The 22,100-nt window shown below is 38.9% G+C and overlaps 1 protein-coding gene across 2 annotated transcripts in view; it reads left to right on the top strand.

Moving 5' to 3' along the window:
* Positions 1-22,100, top strand: part of gpat2 (glycerol-3-phosphate acyltransferase 2, mitochondrial) — a 79,021-nt gene that overhangs the window by 19,079 nt on the left and 37,842 nt on the right. The window contains exons 3-4 of one of the 2 annotated variants that reach the window (XM_077222713.1): positions 5,366-5,476; positions 10,196-10,269. In XM_077222713.1, coding sequence (XP_077078828.1) covers positions 5,366-5,476; positions 10,196-10,269 — 185 coding nt within the window. The remainder of the gene's footprint in view (positions 1-5,365; positions 5,477-10,195; positions 10,270-22,100) is intronic. The other variant, XM_077222714.1, reaches the window with a different exon arrangement.

The raw sequence follows: 22,100 nt of genomic DNA, 5'->3' as shown, positions 1-22,100 counted from the left end.
GTACGTTGTAGCAAGGAAGTAAAAAAATGACAACGCTGTTTGGGTCTGCAAACTAGTTTGTTAAATGCTCATTCATACTTAACGTTATTCGACAAACACCTAACGTTATAAACTTTTTTTAATCTCAACAGCGAACTTGGAATTAGTTTAAATTATTCTTTGATTAGAGCTTTTATGTATTGTTCATCTACAGGCATGCTAAAAATACAAAAGTAACGGTGCCATACAGTAACGATCACTATAGATCCGCAGTCTTTACTCCAAAAAAAATCTCTTTGAGGACTGTAGTATAATTTGTTTGACCGATTATATGAAATTCTTGTTTATGAAGCTTATTTTTTGTAATACTATAATAATTAGTACAATTAAATAACAGCGTATCTAAAAAGTAATGAGACAACAACAAAAAAAAAACCTTTCTGAAACGTCGTTTAACAGCCGTTCTTGAACAGGTTCTGCTCGATCATCTTCACTAACATTCTCTGTGTCCGATTCGGGCTCAAATTGGTACGGTTTTATTGACGCCATTGTTTATAATACACCAAAGCACAAACTACCGGTAAAGGTAAGGGGCGTGACGTTTCCGGAAAACGTGCACTAGGCGGTTAGCGAATCACAACACACTGGGCCATCTAACCAATCTGAGCCCATTGCGTAGTTTAGAGGGACTGGCTTCATAGAACCCGGAAACCATCAGACCGTTTTTACAAGGAGGGTGAAAAATAATGCAATTTTTTAAAAACGAAGCATGAACAAGTTACAGTGCACCCCACAAACACAATCAAGCCTTTGAAAAAATGTGTTTTACCACCCCTTTAACTGGCACACATTGGGTTACCAAATGCACGTTAAACCCACAGTACCGCATTTTCTGGACTATAAGTCTCAATAAAATTAATTCATACTGACTGACATGAACCAAGAGAAAACATTACCGTCTAGCGCCTATTACCGGCTTGTAATGTTAATTTAGCCTATTCAGCCTCACAGGTGTGTTCTTTATGCTATTGTGTAGCTGAATAACTGTTAATGTGTTACGCTAACATACCAGACACCTATTCAGCCTGTTGTTCTATGTGCTATTGTATAGTTGAATAACTTGCCTTGGTTTTTTGCTCTTGGATTTTGTGAAATAAATTTCTAAATAAATGCGACTTATAGTCCAGTGCGATTTATATATGTTTTTTTCCTCTTCATGACGCATTTTTTGACTGATGCGACTTGTACTCTGTAGCGACTCATAGTCCGGAAAATACGTATATGCAGAGATGGAGTCAGCTGCATTGATTTTGATCCGTGCCACTCTGATACACTACAGCCTCATCCACACTACTGCGTTTTAGTTTAAAAACGGAGAATTAAAATGAATACGATCTCCGTCCACACCAGCGTTTTAGCTGCGTATTAGAATTTATCTCAGTTCACATTAAAACGACTGAAAAAACGCGGATCACGTCACCATTCACCTACACTGGGCATGCGCGTGCCGGTGTAAACAGGAATCAGATTGACTATTCCTCATATTTCGCTGAGGTTGATAAGTGCCGATCTGGACATTCGAAAGTTTTCGCACCATTCCTCAGGAACCAAAACTTCATTGATAAAATTATTCCACCATGTGCTGGTTCTTCCCGGCTTAACCCAAAACCGACGCTCAATGTACGGTCGATACCGCCTCTGCACACGGGAATTGTCACAGATCGCTCAAATAAAAGCTTGCCTCCGGCGCATGTAGGCAGTTATAGCATTGTAAAATGCAGAATTTACTTGCACTAACGTAACTGGTAGTCCAGGCTGTTGTTGTATGTTTTCTTCTGTTGTATGACACCCAATAAGAGAGCCAAGCGTGAGCCTCTGCGTCATCGTTTCTAAAGTCCTCTGTTTTGACCCGTCTTCACTAAAATGCCCTCCGGACATTCAAAACGGAATCGGCAGCGTTTCTAAACTTCTCCGTTTTAGATCTTCGTTTTTGCCGTTTTAGTCTGGACGGGAGGTGCAAACGTAGCAAAAGGTCTTCGTTTCTAAACTAAAGTAGTAGTGTAGATGGGGCCTAAAACACCGGGTCATGAGCTGCTTGCACATCGCTCTGAAACCTGCAGCGCATCACACTATACACTTATTTAGTTGCAGCCTTTTTCAAATTGATAAGTACACAAAGCCATAATCACAATTTAGATTTTTGTTCAAATGATTAATCTCAGGTCAGATAGCAAAAAACACATGAAATCCAATTTCTACAAGCATGAGCTAAACTATGGAAGCTTATGTGTAGCAATATTCAATTTGAAATGTAATATGCAAAATTATAATGAAATATGTAAAATGACAATGCAATATGTAAAATGGCAATGAATTTCTGTATTTAAATTTACATTTTCCATTACATTAGTGCAATGTTTGGTGCAAAATGAAAGTGATAATTCAGTTATATAATTTACATTTGCCATTTCATACATATGTTTTAATATGTAAATTGAATACATATTTTAACGCTTTATAAGTTGCAAAATGAAAATGAAAATGTGTTAAAGGAATTTTTAGATCTGTTTAAAATGTTCAAGCAAAAACTGTAGCAAAATGATCATTTAAATGTTATTTTTCTTAATTGCATTTACACTCACAGTTAAGACACTTGCGATTGCATTTTCATTAAATGTCCCGCAATGAATGTTGCAAAATTTAATGTGCAAATTGAAAATGCATTCCGAGCCGATCACGCCCCTGCCCCGCCCCCTCCCGCTCGCTCGCTGTCAATCACTGCATCAAGGCCGTGCTCGGCAACATTTTGAGGTGTTGGAAGGAAACATGGCGGCGGCAGAACTGATACCTTTCTTTTACTGTCTATGATACGAGCGTAAATTTACTGGCAGATGAAGGGGAGCGTGAACAGAGAAATTGTAGTGTTTCCGAGGATTATTACGCGTCTGCAGGTGATAGAACCAGTGCGTTGTTGGACCGTCTGGGAGAAAGTTCTGCTTTATCACCCGTTTGATGTCAACATTATGCTGTGCTGTTAATGATGCAGGACTCTGTTAATGATTGTTTCGTTTTGTATTGAATATTCTCATTGTCTGATACACATATGCTTAACTTTATTCTTATTACTATTAACTATAATTACCCAATAATGTTGGAGATCCTACAGGTTTTCTTTACAAATGCACCTACTCTGAGATCACAGAATATGACGGGTCAAATTCATAGCTACCAAAAAATTTGACTGTAATGTTCAATAAAGTGACTCATTTGATGTTTAACCATCTCCCTTTTCTATTTTATAAAGCATATTGATCAGATATTTATAAATATATAGGGTCATCACGGAATCTGACGGGTTTTGATGCTATCGTCTATAATTGGTCTAATAATTTAAAAACCGAAGTCGCACAAACAAAACTTTAACCGGCACAAACGAACGAGCCTATTTTATTTGGGGGATGTGGGGCTGGGTATACCTCAGAATGACCTATAAATATTCTTTAATTATCTAAAAAATCGAAGCAGCACAAACAATAAAGCAAAGTAACAGCACAAATGAAGTAAAAACGATTGAGCCTATTTTGCCGACGTTTTGCATTGGGTGGGGGCGGGGCCAACTTCACGCAGTGATTGACAGCGAGCGAGCGGGAGGGGGCGGGGCAGGGGCGTGATCGGCTCGGAATGCATTTCCAATTTGCACATTGAATTTTGCAACATTCATTGCGGGACATTTAATGAAAATGCAATCGCAAGTGACTTAACTGTGAATGTAAATGCAATTAAGAGAAATAACATTTAAATGATCATTTTGCTACAGTTTTTGCTTGAACATTTTAAACAGATCTAATAATTTCTTTAATACATTTTAATTTTAATTTTGCAACTTATAAAGCTTTAAAATATGTATTCAATTTACATATTAAAACATATGTATGGAATGGCAAATGTAAATTATATAATTGAATTATCATTTTCATTTTGCACCAAACGTTGCACAAATGTAATGGAAAATGTTAATTTAAATACAGAAATGCATTGCCATTTTACATATTGCATTATCATTTTGCATATTACATTTCAAATTGAATATTGCTACACATAAGCTTCCATACTAAACAACCTTGGTAAATGGTTTGAAATCCTATTGAGATTAGATATTTGTTAATGCGTCTCAGTCTGAACAGTCCTCGCAAGTTTGCCTTGTTACTATGACAACCAACCCTGATAGCAAAAGTGATACCTTGCAGTTTGATCTGAAAAAACTAATTCTAGAATAAACTAATTTCCCTGTAGTGTGAACAAATTGAATATCTAATTTATGTATATGTATTTGAAGCATTCAATTCTTATCTAATCTGACATTTGAGATTAGTGAATTATAGTAAAAAAAAAAATTACAGCCTTTTGCGATTGCACAGATAGCAAAAGTGCTACCTTTTAGTTTTTAAAGTTGATCTGATAAAGCAAATTTAAGAATAACTGGATGCCCTTATAATGTGAACCTTTTTTTTTTCATTTAAATATTTAGTGAAGTTGAATGGTCTAATTCATATATTATTATTTGTAAAATATTTCGCTTTTACTCTTAAAACCAAAGCATTTGATTCTTATCTGTTCTGAAATTTGAGCTGAAGTGAATTTTAATAAAACCATTACAGCCTAATGCAATTCCTCTGGATGTCAGATTATATTTTCTTGCTTTTATTACTCCAAAGACGGACACTATGGTGTCTGTGAGCCCAAGCTAATGAAACATTACCAGCAGAAATAATGTTCTGTTGAAAAGGAGATTAAAAGAATTAACCTGGGTGCTGGAGCCCCCATCCATTATGCAGTCTTATTTAATAATTGATTGCTGTAAGTGATATTTCCCCACACAGATGATTGTAATGGCGTCTGTCGTTGAGACGGCTTTGAATGATGATAAATAAGTCCTACTGTCTCCAGCCATGTCTCTTATCCGACTGTGCTAAAATGTTATTATTAGTACACATTTAAATTGATGTCATCTTCATTTGAAATCTTTCAGGGGACGACACTCTGTCACAAAGGCCCAAATTGACTGCGAATAAATTGTACCATCAATTGCGACACGTTGTTGTAACCACTCATGAATAGATTTCATATTCCATCCCTCTGTTTGCAATCGAACATTGATCCTTCCCGCTTTGATGTTGAAACATGTGAATCAAATGAAGCGATCATAGAAAAGATAAAATTGGAACATGTTCCATCCCGGAGCATTGTTTCTTATCTCTCTCCATGAGGAAAGTGCTGACGCTTGTATCACGCCCAGTCCTAGTTTCAAATCCTCAGTTTTTTTCTTTCTTTGTGTTCCGGCAAACCCTTTTATATGTTTCTGTGTGTGTGTTTCTCCTTTTGGTAGCTATCATGGTGTGTGAAAATCAAGAGGAAGTTGAAAAGCGTGGCTCCTTTCCTGGGCAGGTTCAGGCCGATGGTTGGACAGTGCTGTCACCAATGCACCCCAGAGAGTCTGGTGAGAAAACGAGAGGGATGAAAGGATTATTTGAAGATAATAAAAGGACAAACAGCCAGAGGCAGATGGGGGAAGTACACAGATTTAGGCTCACCTGAAAAACCTCAGACACTGCTTTCACAAACCCATATCATGAGGGGCGATCAAAGGGATTTCAGAGCGCCAGCAAACGTGTTACTTATGGTAGGGATAGCAAGAAAAAAGGGATTAGTAGTGGAGAGAAAAATAATGAACACTCAAGAGCATAGTTCCCCCCCATGCTATGAAGAGCTTTTCAGAAAACTGCAGATGACTAAGCTTGTTTCCAGCAGCACTGGTCCCAGTGGGCATATGGTGCTGAGAGCTGGGATGTGAGGCTAATGGAGCAGTAATCAGAGGGTTATTGGATCGAACTGCTCCTGAACTAATCTATTAATCTCAGGCCAGCCACCCAGATAAATCATATTTGAGCTATCTGGTGTTTGTATTAAAAGTCATTTAAAAAGCATGCTTGGATTTTATTTAACAACCCTGTCAAATAACTCTGCACTTAACTAGGTACGTAGCAACCACCTTAATTGTACTTATGAGATGTCTGCATTTGCCCCCCCCCCCTCTAGTTTAACTGAGATAATTATTGACAATCAGTGCCTTAAATGAAGTTATTTACTCAGTCATGTCATTCTGTAGAGCGCAAAAGATGATTAGCAGGATGTATCTTTTTTCAGTGTACGCCTGTTTTTGCCTTGAAGTAAAAAAAGAAAAATGTATACATTTGCGACATTAGATAAGAAATAGTCACATTGTGAGAAAAAAATTAAATTTTATTTAATTAAGACAGGGTTAGGTGTTAGTTAAATTAGGACATTGAAGTAGCTTTTATAAAAGTGCCTTCGAAAAAAAAAAAAAAAAACCTTAATAGTGTGCAACTTGAGACCGAACAAAGCCACTGACATATTTTGAGATATATCAGTGACAGTGCAAGTTGCTTTAAGTTAAGACCGCTCAAACATGCATTTCAGTCTGGGACTAGACTTAAAGGAATAGTTCCCCCAAAATGAAAATTCTTTAATCATTTACTCACCCTCAGGTTGTTCCAAACTTTCATGAATTTATTTGTTCTGTTGAACACAAAGAAAGATATTTTGAAGAATCTGAATCTGAACAGTTCTGAGGAACCATTGGCTTCCATCATTGGCTTCCATAGTATTTTTTTCCTACTATGGTAGTCAATGGTGTCCCAAAGAGGCCTGGTTAAAATTTTTCTTCATAATTCCTTCTTTTGTGTTCAGCAGAACAAGGAAAGGTATACAGGTTTGGAACAACTTGAAGGTGAGTGAATGAGAGTTTAAATTTTTTGGTGAACTATTCCTTTAAGCCTTGTAATTGCAACTTCTTTGCCTGGTTTCACTGACAAGATTGTGGGAGATCTAAAGTTGCAATTAACTCTGTACTTTCAATTTAGGCCTAAATCAATTTAGGGCCTGATCGTGATCGTGACCTGGGGCCTCATGTACAAAGACTTGCGTTGAATTCATACTAAAACATTGCGTACGGACAAAGCTGTAAATGTGCGTACGCACAAAAAAACAAACAGATGTATGAATCTCTGCGTACGAAGGATCCCACGCATATTCACTTTGTACATCCCAATTAACGTAAAAATCAGCGCACATGCACGAGCACAACGCCCCACCCAGTCTCCTCCCTTAATTAAATACATTTAAATATGGTAATGAGTCCACTTTGGCAAAAGAAAGCAGTACGAAATGGCGAAAGCAAGCTGCAAGAAACAAAACTTTACAGAAAGTGAATCGGAGGTGCTACTATATCGAGGTAGAAACGAGAAAAAAAAATATTTGTAACTTTGTCCTCCGGAATTAATAACAAAAGGAAAAAATATGAGTGGGAGAGTTTGTCTGATGCCGTCAATGTGGTGGGACCTGAAAGTCGCACTGTAAATTACCTTAAAAAGAAATGGTCTGAAATAAAGCTGGACATTAAATGGAGAACTGCTGCGCACTGACAAAGTGTGGGCAGAACAGGCAGTAGTAAAGGGGTCGATGAACTTACACCCTTAGTTGCCTCAATTATGGGTGACGCCTTACTCTCTGGAGTAGCCTAGTATCTGCTGCTGTGGGAGACTCGGATTTACTACAGGACTGCCACGAAGGTAACCAATATTATCTGCACATTTATTGAATGGAAATGTTTCCGATTCACATATGCAAATTATTCTTCAGATTGCGCCTTTATAGCAATGTGTGTGCAGTCGATCGCTCCCATTACATTCGGAAAACCGGCTATCGCTGCAATTGCGTTTTAATGTTTGGCTGGTCAACTGCATCATATGGGAACCTTATATACCTGGTAGACATGCGGATGATCCCGACCCATACCGCTGGCATTGCGCGGCTCAAAGACGACTGCCTTATTCCTGAGCGGTCTGCCAGTTCCCTTTGGAAAGAAGCAGTTGCCAGGAAACCAAGTGTTGTCAGCACCTGCAAGGGAACGGGTATTGCGTGGCTCCTCGCTGTCTCTCTCTCTTTAGATTCGGACCCAACTCAGCACAGAGCTCCAAGAGGATAGCCCTTGGAAATCTGAAACGGCTGATAAGCCAGTCATCATCCTGGGCCAGAAAATCATTGTGGTCCCTAAAAACTCGTTTTCTTCGGATTCTGCCATTAGCGATGTCCTCTAATAAGGCCAAAGCTGCCATTGCCATAGACTAAGGGTTGTATCAATTTGCATATGCTTTTATATGTTCTTACTTAATTGCATAATTGATAGAATATTCCCATAAGGCTTGTGTGACAATATATGTAAATTATTTTACAAATTGCAAATTAATAGCAATGCTTCCCACAGGTGGTAGTGCGATAGACTTGTAGAACAATTCGCTGTGTAATGTTTGCAACTTAACTTCATTGCCTGTAAGAGTCGCCAACGGACAAAAACTATGAGAAATTTTCACTATTAGTACATCAGACCGTGAGCGTGAAAGCTGGCGTAAGCAAAGTTTTTGTGCGTACGCAAGATTGATACATGAGGCCCCAGGTGTAAATGCCCTCCAAAATACTTTAGAGAATCACATCACTCAAACCACTTCACGCATTTCAGACAAAACTGGACAAACCTAAATGCATCTGGTTGTTTAAACTACATACCAGTTTGTAAAATTTACTCAGCCAAAATGAAATGAAAATAAACTTGTGAGAGCGTCGCCGCAGGTGAGTAGCTGAGTATCTCTTCAGCAATCAATGCGCAAACTGCTGCAAATTAATCTGAAAGTAAGTAGCAGATGCTCAACACACAATCATCTTCATTAAAAGTGTTGAGACTAAATTATCTTACCAGTGCTGATGCCGCTCTCTCTCCTATTGTGGTTTTTAATCTTGAAATTACCTGATAAGTAAAATGCAGCACATATTTGTTGCTTTCGATTGACTTGACCTCTGTTAAATTTGCACATAGCACTAATAAGTATTTAAAAGATTGGATTTATATCCTTTTTGCGGAGGCACATTTATGTGGCCAAAATGGAACCGTTTTAACAAACTGATAAAAAGTGTGGGGTTGCTAAGATTTTTTAATATTTTTGAAAAAGTCTCTTTTATTCACGAAGACTGCATTTATGTGATCAAAAATACGGCAAAAACAGTAATATTGTGAAATATTATGATTTAAATAACCATTTTCTATTTTATTATTTTAAAATCTTACTGTATTCCTGTGGTGGCGAATCTGAATTTTCAGCATCATTACTCCAATCTTTAGTGTTACATGATCCTTCAGAAATCATTCTAATATGATGATTTGCTGCTCAAGAAACATTTATTATGATCAGTGATGAAAACTGTTGTGCTACTAAATATTTTTGTGGACACATTGATCTTTTTTTTCAGGATTCTTCTCTGAAAAAAAAGAGAACAGCACAAGACATTACACGTCTTTTCTAAAGGCTTATAAGATAAAAAATATATTGGTTTCCCCAAAATTTTAAATGTTAGTGTATGCAAAAATCCTTCCTAAGCAAGAAGTTTTCAGTGAATAGTTACCTAAATTTCAGTTTATTTTGTAAATAAACTAAAATAAACCGTTTCAATTTTGAGGAACTAACTTTTTGATTTCTGAGTGCTACTACAGCACAGAAAAGATTACACACCTAAAGCACATTAAAAACAGCACATTAAAATGTACTTTGTTCTAACTTCTATATTCACAACACTTCAAATAAGTCTGTTCAAGATACTTTTTAGTGATGAATTGTTTGGAGCTGATGCAGCTGCTTGAAAAGACTATCTTAAACTAACCCTTTCACAGAGATTAAAATACACTTTTTTTTCTACTTTACTTTGTACTGTACAACCCAAATTTATTGTATTAATTTACTTCAAACAAATAAAAGGAGACAAAAACTAAGCAATCAGGAACAAACAGTTTTAAATGTTGTATTCTATCCTTTAGAAACTTGCATGATAGTGTTAATTGGATGTCACTATGTTTTGAGAAACATTTTATTTTGGAAGTATTTTATTTAGGCCCAATTTTTGAACATCTTCCAGGCTATGATTTATAGTGGAACTAATAGGGTGCTATTTTGAGCACTAAAAGGCTTCCCTAAAGCGTGTCATTATCTCAGTCTATATAGGACAGCAGAGCAGACTCTCTGTACTGTGATGGAGGTTGGTTAGCGAGCTTTCCATCAAGTTTGATCAAATATCCTCTTGCCACTCTCAGGGTCTGAAGTTGCTGTGTAACACTCCTCCCCTGGGCTTTCAGAACCTGACGTGTGTGAGCGAGGCACGCACCGGGTAAGTGCACATCCTTCACTCAACTCAAGCCCTCCACATCCGGGCCATTAAAATAACAATGCACCTCTCAACTACAGCTTCAAACTGCACAAGTGTAATTACTGTTTGTGTTTGACTCGCAAGCCTGGCACATGTACTTCAGTTGCGAAATAAAGAGCCCTAGAATAACTTTCTCTTTATTTTTTACATCGCAGACCCACAATCAAGTGTAGTTCCATAATCCCGCTACCCTTTTGTAAAAGGGTACCCTTTTTGTACACTTTTAGCCAATCACACACCAGAGCTGGGGAAGATACTTTAAAGCTGCAGCTTTCCAAGCACAAACACAGATTTAATAATTTATATATATATATATATATATATATATATTAGGGGTGTAACGGTATTCGAACCGAACCGAAGAACCGCGATACAGAACCCACGATTCGAATCGCGATACTCTCATGGCGTACCGAACACGCCCTGCCCCGCCCCCTGCTACCCCGGCCCCGCCCAGCCTTGCTCATTGGACCTGGAAAGTGTACACAACGAATTCAGTTTTGTAGCCTAACCACCATTAACACCAAATAGCAAGCTCCGTGTTTTGATACTTTCGATAATAAGCAAGGTGTAATCTTAAAATTCTGACTATTTGATCACAAAAATCAAACAATAAATGCCGTTTTGGCGCTCTTTGATGTGGCGTGACAGATCACTGTACTAGCTCCTCATTTCAAGTGGCAGCGCGGAGCGTGAGTAAACGCGATCATCTCTTCCTCAGTTACAGAATAAACATGAATGGACACCTGAAGGTATGTTGAAAAACACAGTATACTTACTGAAAGGCATCATAACTCGTGTAATCGCTCAATCAGTGTTTCAGCAGCGTAAAGACATCAATAAAACTGCATAGCTTGTCACTAGCATTATATTTACCTCAAGTGATTCAGTGTCCACAACTTGTTGGTTCCTAGAGAAATTAACTCTTGCACTAAATAAATGCACTATATTTTCCTATATATTATATTTTACTTAACCTGTTAATTATATCTTGATTATTTAATGTACGTTTAAAATATCTTTCATGAAAATGACAGCACCTGTGTAAATCATTATTTCAATAACAAATTAGAGTAAAGTTAATGCAAAAACTGCCTTATGTTCAGTTTACATGTTTTCATACAATGTGTTGGGTGTTGATTATTATATCAAAAAAATAAATAGCATCTGAATTTAGGCTCTGTTGTTAACCTTTAATGTTATAGTAATGTGCGGCTCCCTATATAGTTTAAAGCATTAGCAGATTTTTAATCCTTGCAAAACGTTTAATTGTAATTGAATTAATTTAAAGACAAAGACACCATTTTTTCATTAAACCACTGTTTAATTTTTTTTATAGCTTTCTAAACCGAACCGAACCGAGACGTCAAAACCGTGGGAAAACCGAACCGTCAGTTTTGTGTATCGTTACACCCCTTATATATATATATATATATATATATATATATTTTTTTTTTTTTTTTTTGTGGTCATTTTCACAATTTCATGTTCCCCAGAATACTTTGTTGTTTGAATATCTGAACATGCAATATGTCAAAAGAAAGAACAGAACCTGTGCTTTAAAAAAAAGCTGTTTTATTCTAGCTATATGCATTATTTTTTATCAACACTTGACTTGTGGTTAAGTTTTAGAAAAAAAGCAACATTTTGAGCTAAAAGCTGAGAAAATCACATTTTTGTCAAAGACTACATCCAGATCAGATTCAGAACGGTGAACAAAATATAGATTGAGTCCATCAACACCCCCAAAGCTTGCACAGTCCTAACCACTTCCTGGGTCGACATTTCACTCGGTAATATTAGGCCATTCTGATTTATATCCTGTTTATTGTTGTTGATCGCATTTTTTTTTCATATGCATCTGCTTGCATATGAGATCCCTCGTTTCTGCTTGTTCTTTGCCTGTGATTTAATCTGGAGAGACTACTTGTTCAGGAGATGCTTAAAGGTGCTCTAAGCGATGTTGGGTGACATCACTTCTTGTTGACGTTCAAAGTATTGTCAAACAAAACGAAGGCTAGCTAGACCCTCCTCATCCGTGCACTAACCCCCCAAACCCCACCCCCAAATCCTTCTTGTCGGTTATTGGCTGGAACAGTTTGTTATGGTGTTTATGGTTTCGTGGTGCGGGTTAGCCCAGGTTGTTTTTGTTGCCGTTTTTGGAGCATGGGGTGTCTTTTACAGTGTGTTCAGGAGACAGGCAGCTAGCGGATAGTGAGGAGATGTTTGATGTATGTGACAAAAACATTTTTGCCCTAAAAAACGCGTGACATCGCTTAGAGCACCTTTACTAGCGGCCCTACCTCAGAACAGTGAAAACACGAAAAGCCGTAAAATAGCTACATTTGTTTCAGTAGTTATTATTCTTTGATAATGTTAGTTAAAAAAATACAACTGATCATTGTTAGTTCATGTTAGCTCAGGTTTTGATTTTTCATAATGTATTATTAAATGTTGAAACTAATATTAGATGAATAAATGCTTTAGAAGCATTTTTCATTGTCGGTTCATGTTAACTAATAGAGCCTTATTGTAAAGTGTTACCGATCAATAATAAAAAATCTGAACATTTTAAATCAATATCTTGGGCATGTTGTAGTCCAGCTTAAAATGTTAAGGTTGAAAATAATTTGTTCAACCTTAACTCTGCCGTGCAAAGACAAAAGACCGTAACTTCATGTTTGGTCGAAAATGAGTTTTTGAAATATTTGGCACATTGAAGACCTCCTTTATCATGTAGATAAGTATCTTGACTCAAATCCGTTGTTTTTGCGAGAAATTAATGGGTTGTCTTAACCGTAACTTCCAAAGCCCATGAAAAACCAAGGCAGAACACCGTAACACCAGTTACCGCTCTTTGGCTTTGTTTTGGAACACTTACGCTTGAGTTACGGCACTCTGCCTTTGTTTAGCCGCGCGTCAATATGAAGCTACGGTGCCGGCGTTCTATCAAATCATGCTACCTATCAGATTATACGGTGTTCTGCCTTTGTTTTACTCTCCTTTAAAATTTTAATTACAGTGTAGCCTGTGTACTTTGTACAGCTGCCATCAGTCCCTGTAACTTCTGATGTCCTCAGAGCTTTGTCCTGCACTAATGCGGTCAGAACATTTAGTATGCTCTGAACCCGCTCCATCGACAAACGTGCGATAACGATCGCGAAGGATATATGCAGAGATGACAGAAAAATATTACACATGCCGTAGCAGGTGAATAGTAGCCTACAACAAAGAACTAAAGCCCCGCCTCAATTAGTTCGTATTACCGGACATGGTTGAAACAATCATGCATCTAGCTGGCAGAGTGCCAAAACTTCACCGGCGCCTCCAGCACCGCCCCTGAACGCAGTCAAGCCGCCGCAGGACTAATATATCACAGGGAGTGATAATAATGAAGCAACAATATTGGGTATATTGGTGCATACAACATAAGGAAGCAAGTGCTGGTGCATACAACATCAGACCAGCTGTTACAATCAGGTTATACATACAATAATAATAAATCCGCGGAAAGAGCGAAGTGCACAAGCACAATAATAGGGCAGACAGCTGAAGCCACTGCATACTGAAAAGCCGCAGAACACAGAAGGTTGTGCTATAAATGCATTTGTCGTCTAGGTCAGGGGTTTTCAACCGGTGGTCCGCGGCCCCCTGGTGGTCCGCGGCGGCATTGCATGTGGTCCGTGACATGCATTCCAGCCTACGCAATTTCACTATTAAAATCACTTTTTTCCCATAATTTTTCCATAACTGGGGCGGCAGTGCCTCAGTGGTTCATGTAGGTTGTCTACAAACCGAAAGGTCGGTGGTTCGATCCCCGGTTCCACCTGACCAAGTGTAGAGGTGTACATGAGCAAGACACCTAACCCCAGCTGCTCCCGACGAGCTGGATGGCGCCTTGCATGGCTGACACCGCCGTCGGGGAATGAATGAGTGAGTGAATGGGTGAATGTGAGGCAACATGTAAAGCGCTTTGGTGGCCATTGGGTCTGTGAAAGCGCTATATAAATGCAGTCCATTTGCTATAATTTATTTGCGCATTGGTGTGAATACTAAATTTAATGAAAATATCTCAAATAATATAGAGGAGTTGAGATTCAAACTGACACATGATAGGCTAGCTTTGCACCTATCAGGTCTATCCTATGCTTTGCTACCGTTGTGTTTTGCGTCCCCAACGTCATACACGTACACATTCATCTTGCGCGCGAAATAGACCAGCATCTCGGAGTTAAGGAAATACATTATTGAGGTTTCATTGAAAAGACACTTAATATTTGTTCATTTAAATTTGGAGTGGAGCTGTTAGCTAACGTTTCGCGAAGGCGCGAATTAAGGCTAAGGCGAAGTTTGCTAGTCTGCACCAGCATGGATCGCTTTTTAGTGAGGAAAGTGACAGATGTCAGGACTAATGGACAGGCTTCTGCTGCATGCTCTTCAGAAAAAGCTACAACTTCGGAGGAAACAGGGAAACGTAGTGGGCAACGAAAAAGAAAATACAGTGAAGATTGTTAAATATGGATTTACGACTGACAAAACAGGAGAGGAGGTACCCCTGTGTTTCGTATGTTCAACGTTGCTTTCAAATGAAACCGTCGAACCTTTCTCGTCATATGGAGACACATCACAGCTTCTTGAAGGCCAAGCCTATTGAGTATATGCAACAGATGTTGTGTGATTTCAAAGGACAGTAGTGAGAAATTCATGAGAAAGAGTGCAAAAGTCAGTGAAAATGCACTGAAAGCCTCATATCTGGTGGCTCTCAGAGTTGCACAATGCAAAAAGCCTCATACTATTGCAGAGCAGCTGATTTTGCCAGCAGCTATAGACATGTGTAAAACCACGATGAACGAAGAATGTGCTAATAAATTAAAAACTATTCCTTTTTCAGATAGCACATTCGGACGTCGAATTGAGGAAATGGCAAATGATGTGAAAGAGCAGCTGATAGAGAAACTTCGATCAGTTCAGGGATTTTCCATTCAATTAGACGAGACGACAGATATAACAAATGACGCGCAACTTTTGGCATTTGTTCGATACGAGGATAATAGTGCGATATGCAAGGAATTCCTCTTTTGCAAACCACTGCCAGGGTGAACTACAGGTGTCGAGATCTTTTCAGCCCTTAATGACTTTTTCAAAGAACACAATATTTCGTGGCAGAAGTGTATGGCGCTATGTAGTGATGGAGCCAGAGCAATGAGTGGCAGCCAGACTGGATTGATTTGGCACGTAAAGAAAGTAGCACCGGCGATAATTTGGACACACTGCATGATTCATAGAGAAGGTCTGGCCGCCAAAGATCTCAGTGTTGAGTTAAGCAAGGTGTTTGATGCTGTTGTTAAAACTGTAAAACCTCATAAAACGAAAAGCATTAAATACATGCCTGTTTGCATCCCTGTGTTAAGGCTTAGGAAGCGAACACGCCTCTCTCCTTTACCATTCAGAGGTGAGATGGCTGTCTCGCGGCGCGGTGCTCGCCCGTGTGTTTGAACTACGTGACGCTATCTATACTTTCTTGTGGGGGAAGGAGTGCACTGACCTGGCTTACATGTTCAAGGACAGCCACTGGTTAACTAAAGGCTGATTTATACTTCTGCGTCGGACCTACGCCGGAGCCTCTACCCCGTAGACTACGCATTGGTTTTAATTTATACTTCTGCGTCGTTGTCCGCGTTGACGCACGCAGAGGGAGCATGTGAAACTCGAGGGAGCGGTTTGAGCAGACCAATCACAGTGCTTGCGTCCGCGTAGAATTGACGCGTTGCTACATTTTTGGAGAGGTGCACGTCAGGGTACGCCGAAGGGTACGCGCGCTACACACAGCCTACGACGTAGCTACGGCATGAGTTCGACGCAGAAGTATAAATTGGGCCTAAGCTGGCGTATCTCACCGATGTTTTTGCAGAGCTTAACAAGTTGAACACTTCAATGCAAGGGAGAGATTCAAACGTCCTGCAGCTCTACGAAAAAAAACTAGAGGCATTTGTTAAAAAAATGTCAAGATGGATAGAAAGAGTGGAGAGTGGTGACTTGGCTGTGTTCCCTTCAGTTGAGGAATATTTTGACAGCACTGAGATTAAAGACATTGTGTGTGAGCATTTGAGGAAGCTTGTGCTTCAATTCCGAAAGTACTTAAATGATTGTGATGAGTGGCGCTGGAAATGGATCCTGCTCCCATTCAGTGATGATGCAGCAGCAGGGTCAAGCTTAACTACTGTAGAAGAGGACCAGCTCATAGAGATGTCCACAGACTCTGTCAGGATGCATTTGTATGATACACAACCCCTTGTGAAGTTCTGAATAAGTTGCCAGACAGAATTTCCAGAGCTTACAGTAAAGGCAGTGAGGTTCTTTTACCCATTCCAACTACTTACCTATGTGAGAGCGTTTTTTCCCGATGGGCATATCTAATGAACAAGTACAGGGCAAGGCTGGAACCAGAGAATTATGAGGCTGTCACTATGTACCACTATATCACCACGAATAGACAGACTGTGTGGAAGTCACCACGCCCAGAAATTCCACTAACAGGTAAGGAGTTACTACCCCCCCCCCCCCCCCCCCCAGATTACCTGTTAGTCAGAATGGGGGTCCCTGGCACAGAACCAGTTGAAAACCCCTGGTCTAGGTAATCCAGGACGCGCTCCCTACTGAGTCTCAAGGGGGAAAGCACTGCGTAGGCTACTTTTCGTGAACGGTCGAAGAGCGTGACACCTTCGACCGAGAATCTCGGTAAGCGCCTGTGAAAGTATGCGTCTTTCAGATCCACTGCTATAAGCCAGTCTCCGGGTCGAATGTGCGCGAGGATCTGTTTTATCGTCATCATTTTGAACGCATGTTTAGCAAGTCTTATGCCACTCGGTACCACTTGAAGATACTCTTTCCTGCTATGGAGGTATTTTGTAGGCTAATAATAGGGCCATCAGAATACAACCAAAGCACAGCTTTGCAATAAGTAGATGGCTATAAGTAATTGCAGATCATACAAAATAAATGCCATGATCACTACATTTTATACAGGTGTTACTACAATGATTTTGTTAATGGTAATCAGCAACCAAATATTGATAATGTGGAAGTTACTGCATTTTGCCTTGGCATGACTTCTCGCTTTTTGCTGAAAATACAAAGGCAGAGTACAGTAACTTTAAAATAGTGGTCAAAAATCAAGTTTGAGCTCAAGATTTTTTTATGTAGATAATTTTCATTACTTTAACATCTAATTGCCCGATTTTCAGTGTCCTACCTATAATTAATTTGGCGGGATAACAAAATCTTTAAAGTCATTTTTCTCAGTTCCACACTCTAGCGAGTTAAGGTCTTTTTGCCTTTGTAGGGCAGAACTGCTTCAACCTTAATTTTATGAAGCAACAAGAATATTTTTTGTGCGCAAATAAACAAAAATAACTTTATTCAACAATTTATTTTCTTCCATGTCAGTGTCTGACACTGTTGACTTGAGCCCTACGCAGGAGTCGGCCGATACTGAGCCGGCGTTCTGACAAAGGCCTCGTTTACACTGTCAGTTAAATGTGACCCAATCCCGGTTTTTTGCTCATATGTGGCACAGATCGGATGTGTTCTATGACCGTGTAAAAAGGAAAAAAACACATGCATTCGGATATTTTGAGATCGGTTTCAGGCCTCGTTCATATGTGGAAATAAATCAGATATGTGCCAATGCGACTGCCATTTAAACAGGCAGATCGGATTTTCTGAGGCATTAGGCCACAACTCTGCGGTTTAATGACGAGAGCAACCTCAACTCACATCTGCAAAGGTAAATGGTAAATGGACTGCATTTATATAGCGCTTTAAAGGGGTGGTAAAACACGATTTCACTTTTCTAACTTTAGCTAGTGTGTAATGTTGCTGTTTGAGCATAAACAATATCTGCAAAGTTACAGCGCTCAAAGTTCAAAGCAGAAGAAATCAATTTCTAAGGACTATAGCAAACGGCCGCTAGGGACTACACGACATTCCTCCAGGGTTGCTGACATCACAAACCCCATTAAACCCCTCCTCCGAGAATACTAAATAAGGGGGCGAGGCCATTTTTGCTTTGGAGAAGAGTTGTTGTGGTATAACGTTAGTAGGTTGTTGTTGCTGCAATGCCGTCAAAACGCTGTTATTTTTATCTGGATTGCAGGTCCACTTTGCTCAGCCTTCCTAGGGTCGGAGGAGTTAGGGATCAATGGTTAAAATTTATTTTTAACCCTCTGAGGTCTGAGGTGTTTTCTGGGTCCTGGAGGTGTTCTGACATGCTCTGACATTTGTGCTTATTTCTGTTACTTGTGAAATTTTCATGGCTAAAGTCTTATTACATTGTATTCAGCACAAACTCTGCTACAGTAATATGTCAGCAGCATGTATGTAAAAGTTTGGAGTTTTAAGATAATAATGTTTATGCGTGGTTTGTGAAAAAAACAAATGTCACTGAAATAAGGTCATAAAACCCATAGTGATTATTTCTTCACAAGACTTTTGAAAATTGTATCACGTAGCCTAGAATATTTGCTTCAAAACTATGTGAAAATCATCCTGCATACACTGCGTGAAAAGAGCTGTAATCGGGCATGTAAAACTCCTGAGTACTCCTGTGTACTCCACAAATAAACGTGTCTGTACGGGAGTTTGCTGTCCCGTCACACAATCCCGAATACTCCTGGATATGTACCAAGTTTGGGGCACAGCAGGGAGCCACTAAGGGCCATCAGTTACCATGGTGAATAATCCCCTGGTCGGGGTCAATGCAAGGGAATATTAGCATTTCACACCTTTGGGACAAAAGGCAGTGGCCTCCTTCAATTGGTCATAGGTCTTACATAGGATTGGCTGCTCAATGCTTTGTCCCTCCTCTAAACCCCCACACTATTGGTCCAGTTTATGGCCTCATTTGGGTTTATTATTACTCATTATTAATATTTATTATCATTGGTGTTCATGGTTATAATGTAAAGACAATCAGATAGACAAAGTTGAGTGTGTTATTTTTATTATTTGTAAATGACACTGGGCACATGACATATATATACACACATTCAAAATTCTATAAATAAAAATACATTAGCACAGAATACACTTTACTATTAGTCATACAATATATAACCCCATATAATATATAAGGTCTGTGTATAATATATAGAAAACAATATAATATACAAATACTTTAGAATATATAAATAGTACAATATATAAATAATACAATTTATAAATAGATAACAATATGGAATTGTATAGAATATATAAATGCAGTATATATATAGAAAACTATATAGAATTATATATAATACAATCTATAAATAATACTTTATAATATAAATAATACTATATATAAAAAAACAACAGAATATTCAAATTATACTATAGAATAATATTTAGATGCGTAATACTAAAATAATTCACAGGCCAGCTTCTGTGGTCTCCACCGCGACTCGATCTGCACCAACTCGTGCATGATGAGTTCCCAAGTACTTCTGGTCTGCTTCCAGTCTTTTTTGTAGCACCCCACACAGCGCAGACAAAACTGTACTGTGGGTTGGAGGCCGAACAACCCACACTGACTTTCCATCCAAGATAGCATCCTCCTCTTCAGACATGTGGTCAACTGTTGCAGTCTTCCAGATAGCTGCCTCTTCCTCTTGTCTGGAGAACGCCAGTCCTGCTGCTCAGCAGCTGCAAAATAGGAGGGAAAAAAGTAATTAAACCACTGAAGATATCAAATTGGTTGGGATGGGAGCCTCTCCCAGGCTGAGTCTTTTACTGAGATTTATATTTATTTACACTTGCTCTTCTTTTTCTTTGTCTCATGCGCACAATGATCCTGCTGTCCTCCATCTTGTCTTTGTTCTCATCTTGGGCCATCCTGTAACCCCTTCTAACAGTTTCAAAATACGTCTTGCAGGATGCTAGAGAGAGGAAGATAGTGAGGGGGGAGAATGTGTTTATTTATAACTAACTAATCTATACAGATAAATAGTTGTAGCCTTGGGACATTCTCTTGTGACTTACCTTTAAAAACAGCATGATCTACGTCCAGTACAGCCATGGAGACGCCATTATAAAGATAGGTTGTGACCTCGAGGTTGTGGGGGGAGGATAGACTGTGGAGCAGTAATTAAAGAAGGTTGATTAAAAATATAATTTAGAAGAAAGGACTGTTATGAAACAATAGTTTTAAAGATATACCTTGTCTGTGGGTCATATTTGTGTATGTTGTTTTCCCCATTGTGCAATCTCTGTACAGCTTTCTGAAAACATAGTATGAGGGCTCAATTCAAATACATTAATAAATAAAGCACACGAAGTTAAGCGGACACCGTCAAATGTTTGTGACGGTCAGAAAATAACTTACCGCAACAGAATTATTCCCAGCTCTCTTTAATTTCTTTGAAGCAGGCTCCTATTTTGCCTCTTTGAGCTCAATGATGTCAGCCTCCATCTTATCCAACCTCTTGTCCATCGTCTCCAGCTTTTCAAATATCCTCTTCAAACTTGCATTTACCATATACACCAGTCTGTTTTCGTTCGGACTCGGAGTTTGAATAGCCACATTGTCCCGACGTAAAGGAGTAACATCTCTACTTTGCTCTCCGTAAAACTCCAGCGATCTTTTGCAAGCCATCTTGAAGAGCAGAGGACACCTAGATACAAACTGCTTTTCAGGGTCTACAGTCTTTGTTGTAGATTGACACAATGTAAAGCACTTATCAGCCCACCTTTCCTGAATAACTAATGAGGGGGGCAGGGGAATAGGGGCAATCTTGAGCTGCCAGTCCCAAAACAAATTAGCATTTACAAAGCAAGCCATCAACTAACAGCATGTGGTCAGACAAGTTCCTGTTTTCAGGCCTTTGCGGGCATTTACAGGTACGCGTAACAAAGTTCCAAAGATCCCTGCCAAACAGCACATTTAGCGGGCGTATTCATTGTCTGAATTCTCCCGTATACACCCCTTTTGATCCAGTGATACTCATTTAGATAAGACAATATATTTATTTAAAATTTGTCTGACGTGTTTTGTGTGAGAAAGATTTATGCGATGAGGCGTGATCTCTCATTAATATGAATGCATTTTACACCTGAGAAAGACAAAGACCCTCCCCTAATGGCCCTATCAGGTGCTATCAGCCTCGATCATTATGAGGAGCCTTGCACAAAGAATGAGGAGAAATAAAAAAAAGAATGGCACATTAGTAAACACACTGATCTAAAGAAAAAGACTTAAACAGTCACACACCTTTGTGCCATTCCTGAAACATAGTAGCCTACATACCTGTCATGTCCAAGGTGTTTGACTTTTCATTTGACCATGTTCATGTACAGAGACTCATGTGAATGTTGAAGTCAGCAGGACTCATCCAGTGGCATCTGGTCCCTTTCTAAAAAATAAATAAATAAACACCTGTAAACATGTTGATATCAAGACAAACTATAGGGCTGCACGATTCTGGGAATAGATTTAGATTTTTCACACACACACACACACACACACACACACACACACACACACACACACACACACACACTGCCGTTCAAAAGTTTGGAATCGGTATGATTTTTAATGTTTTTAAGTCACTTATGCTCACAAAGGCTTCATTTATTTGATTTAAAATACAAAACAAACCCAGTAATATTGTGAAATAATATTTCAATGTAAATCAGCTGTTTTCTATGTGAATATATAGTAAAGTGTAATTTATTCCTGTGATCAAAGCTGAATTTTCAGCATCATTACTCCAGTCTTCAGTGAAAAATTTAAAAACAGTTTAGTAGCTACAATGTAA

Source organism: Siphateles boraxobius, unplaced genomic scaffold, assembly GCF_051911475.1.
Source record: "Siphateles boraxobius isolate OS27281-9 unplaced genomic scaffold, OSU_SipBor_1 9, whole genome shotgun sequence".
Taxonomy (NCBI): Eukaryota; Metazoa; Chordata; class Actinopteri; order Cypriniformes; family Leuciscidae; genus Siphateles; species Siphateles boraxobius.
This window is presented reverse-complemented; position numbering and strand designations above follow the sequence as displayed.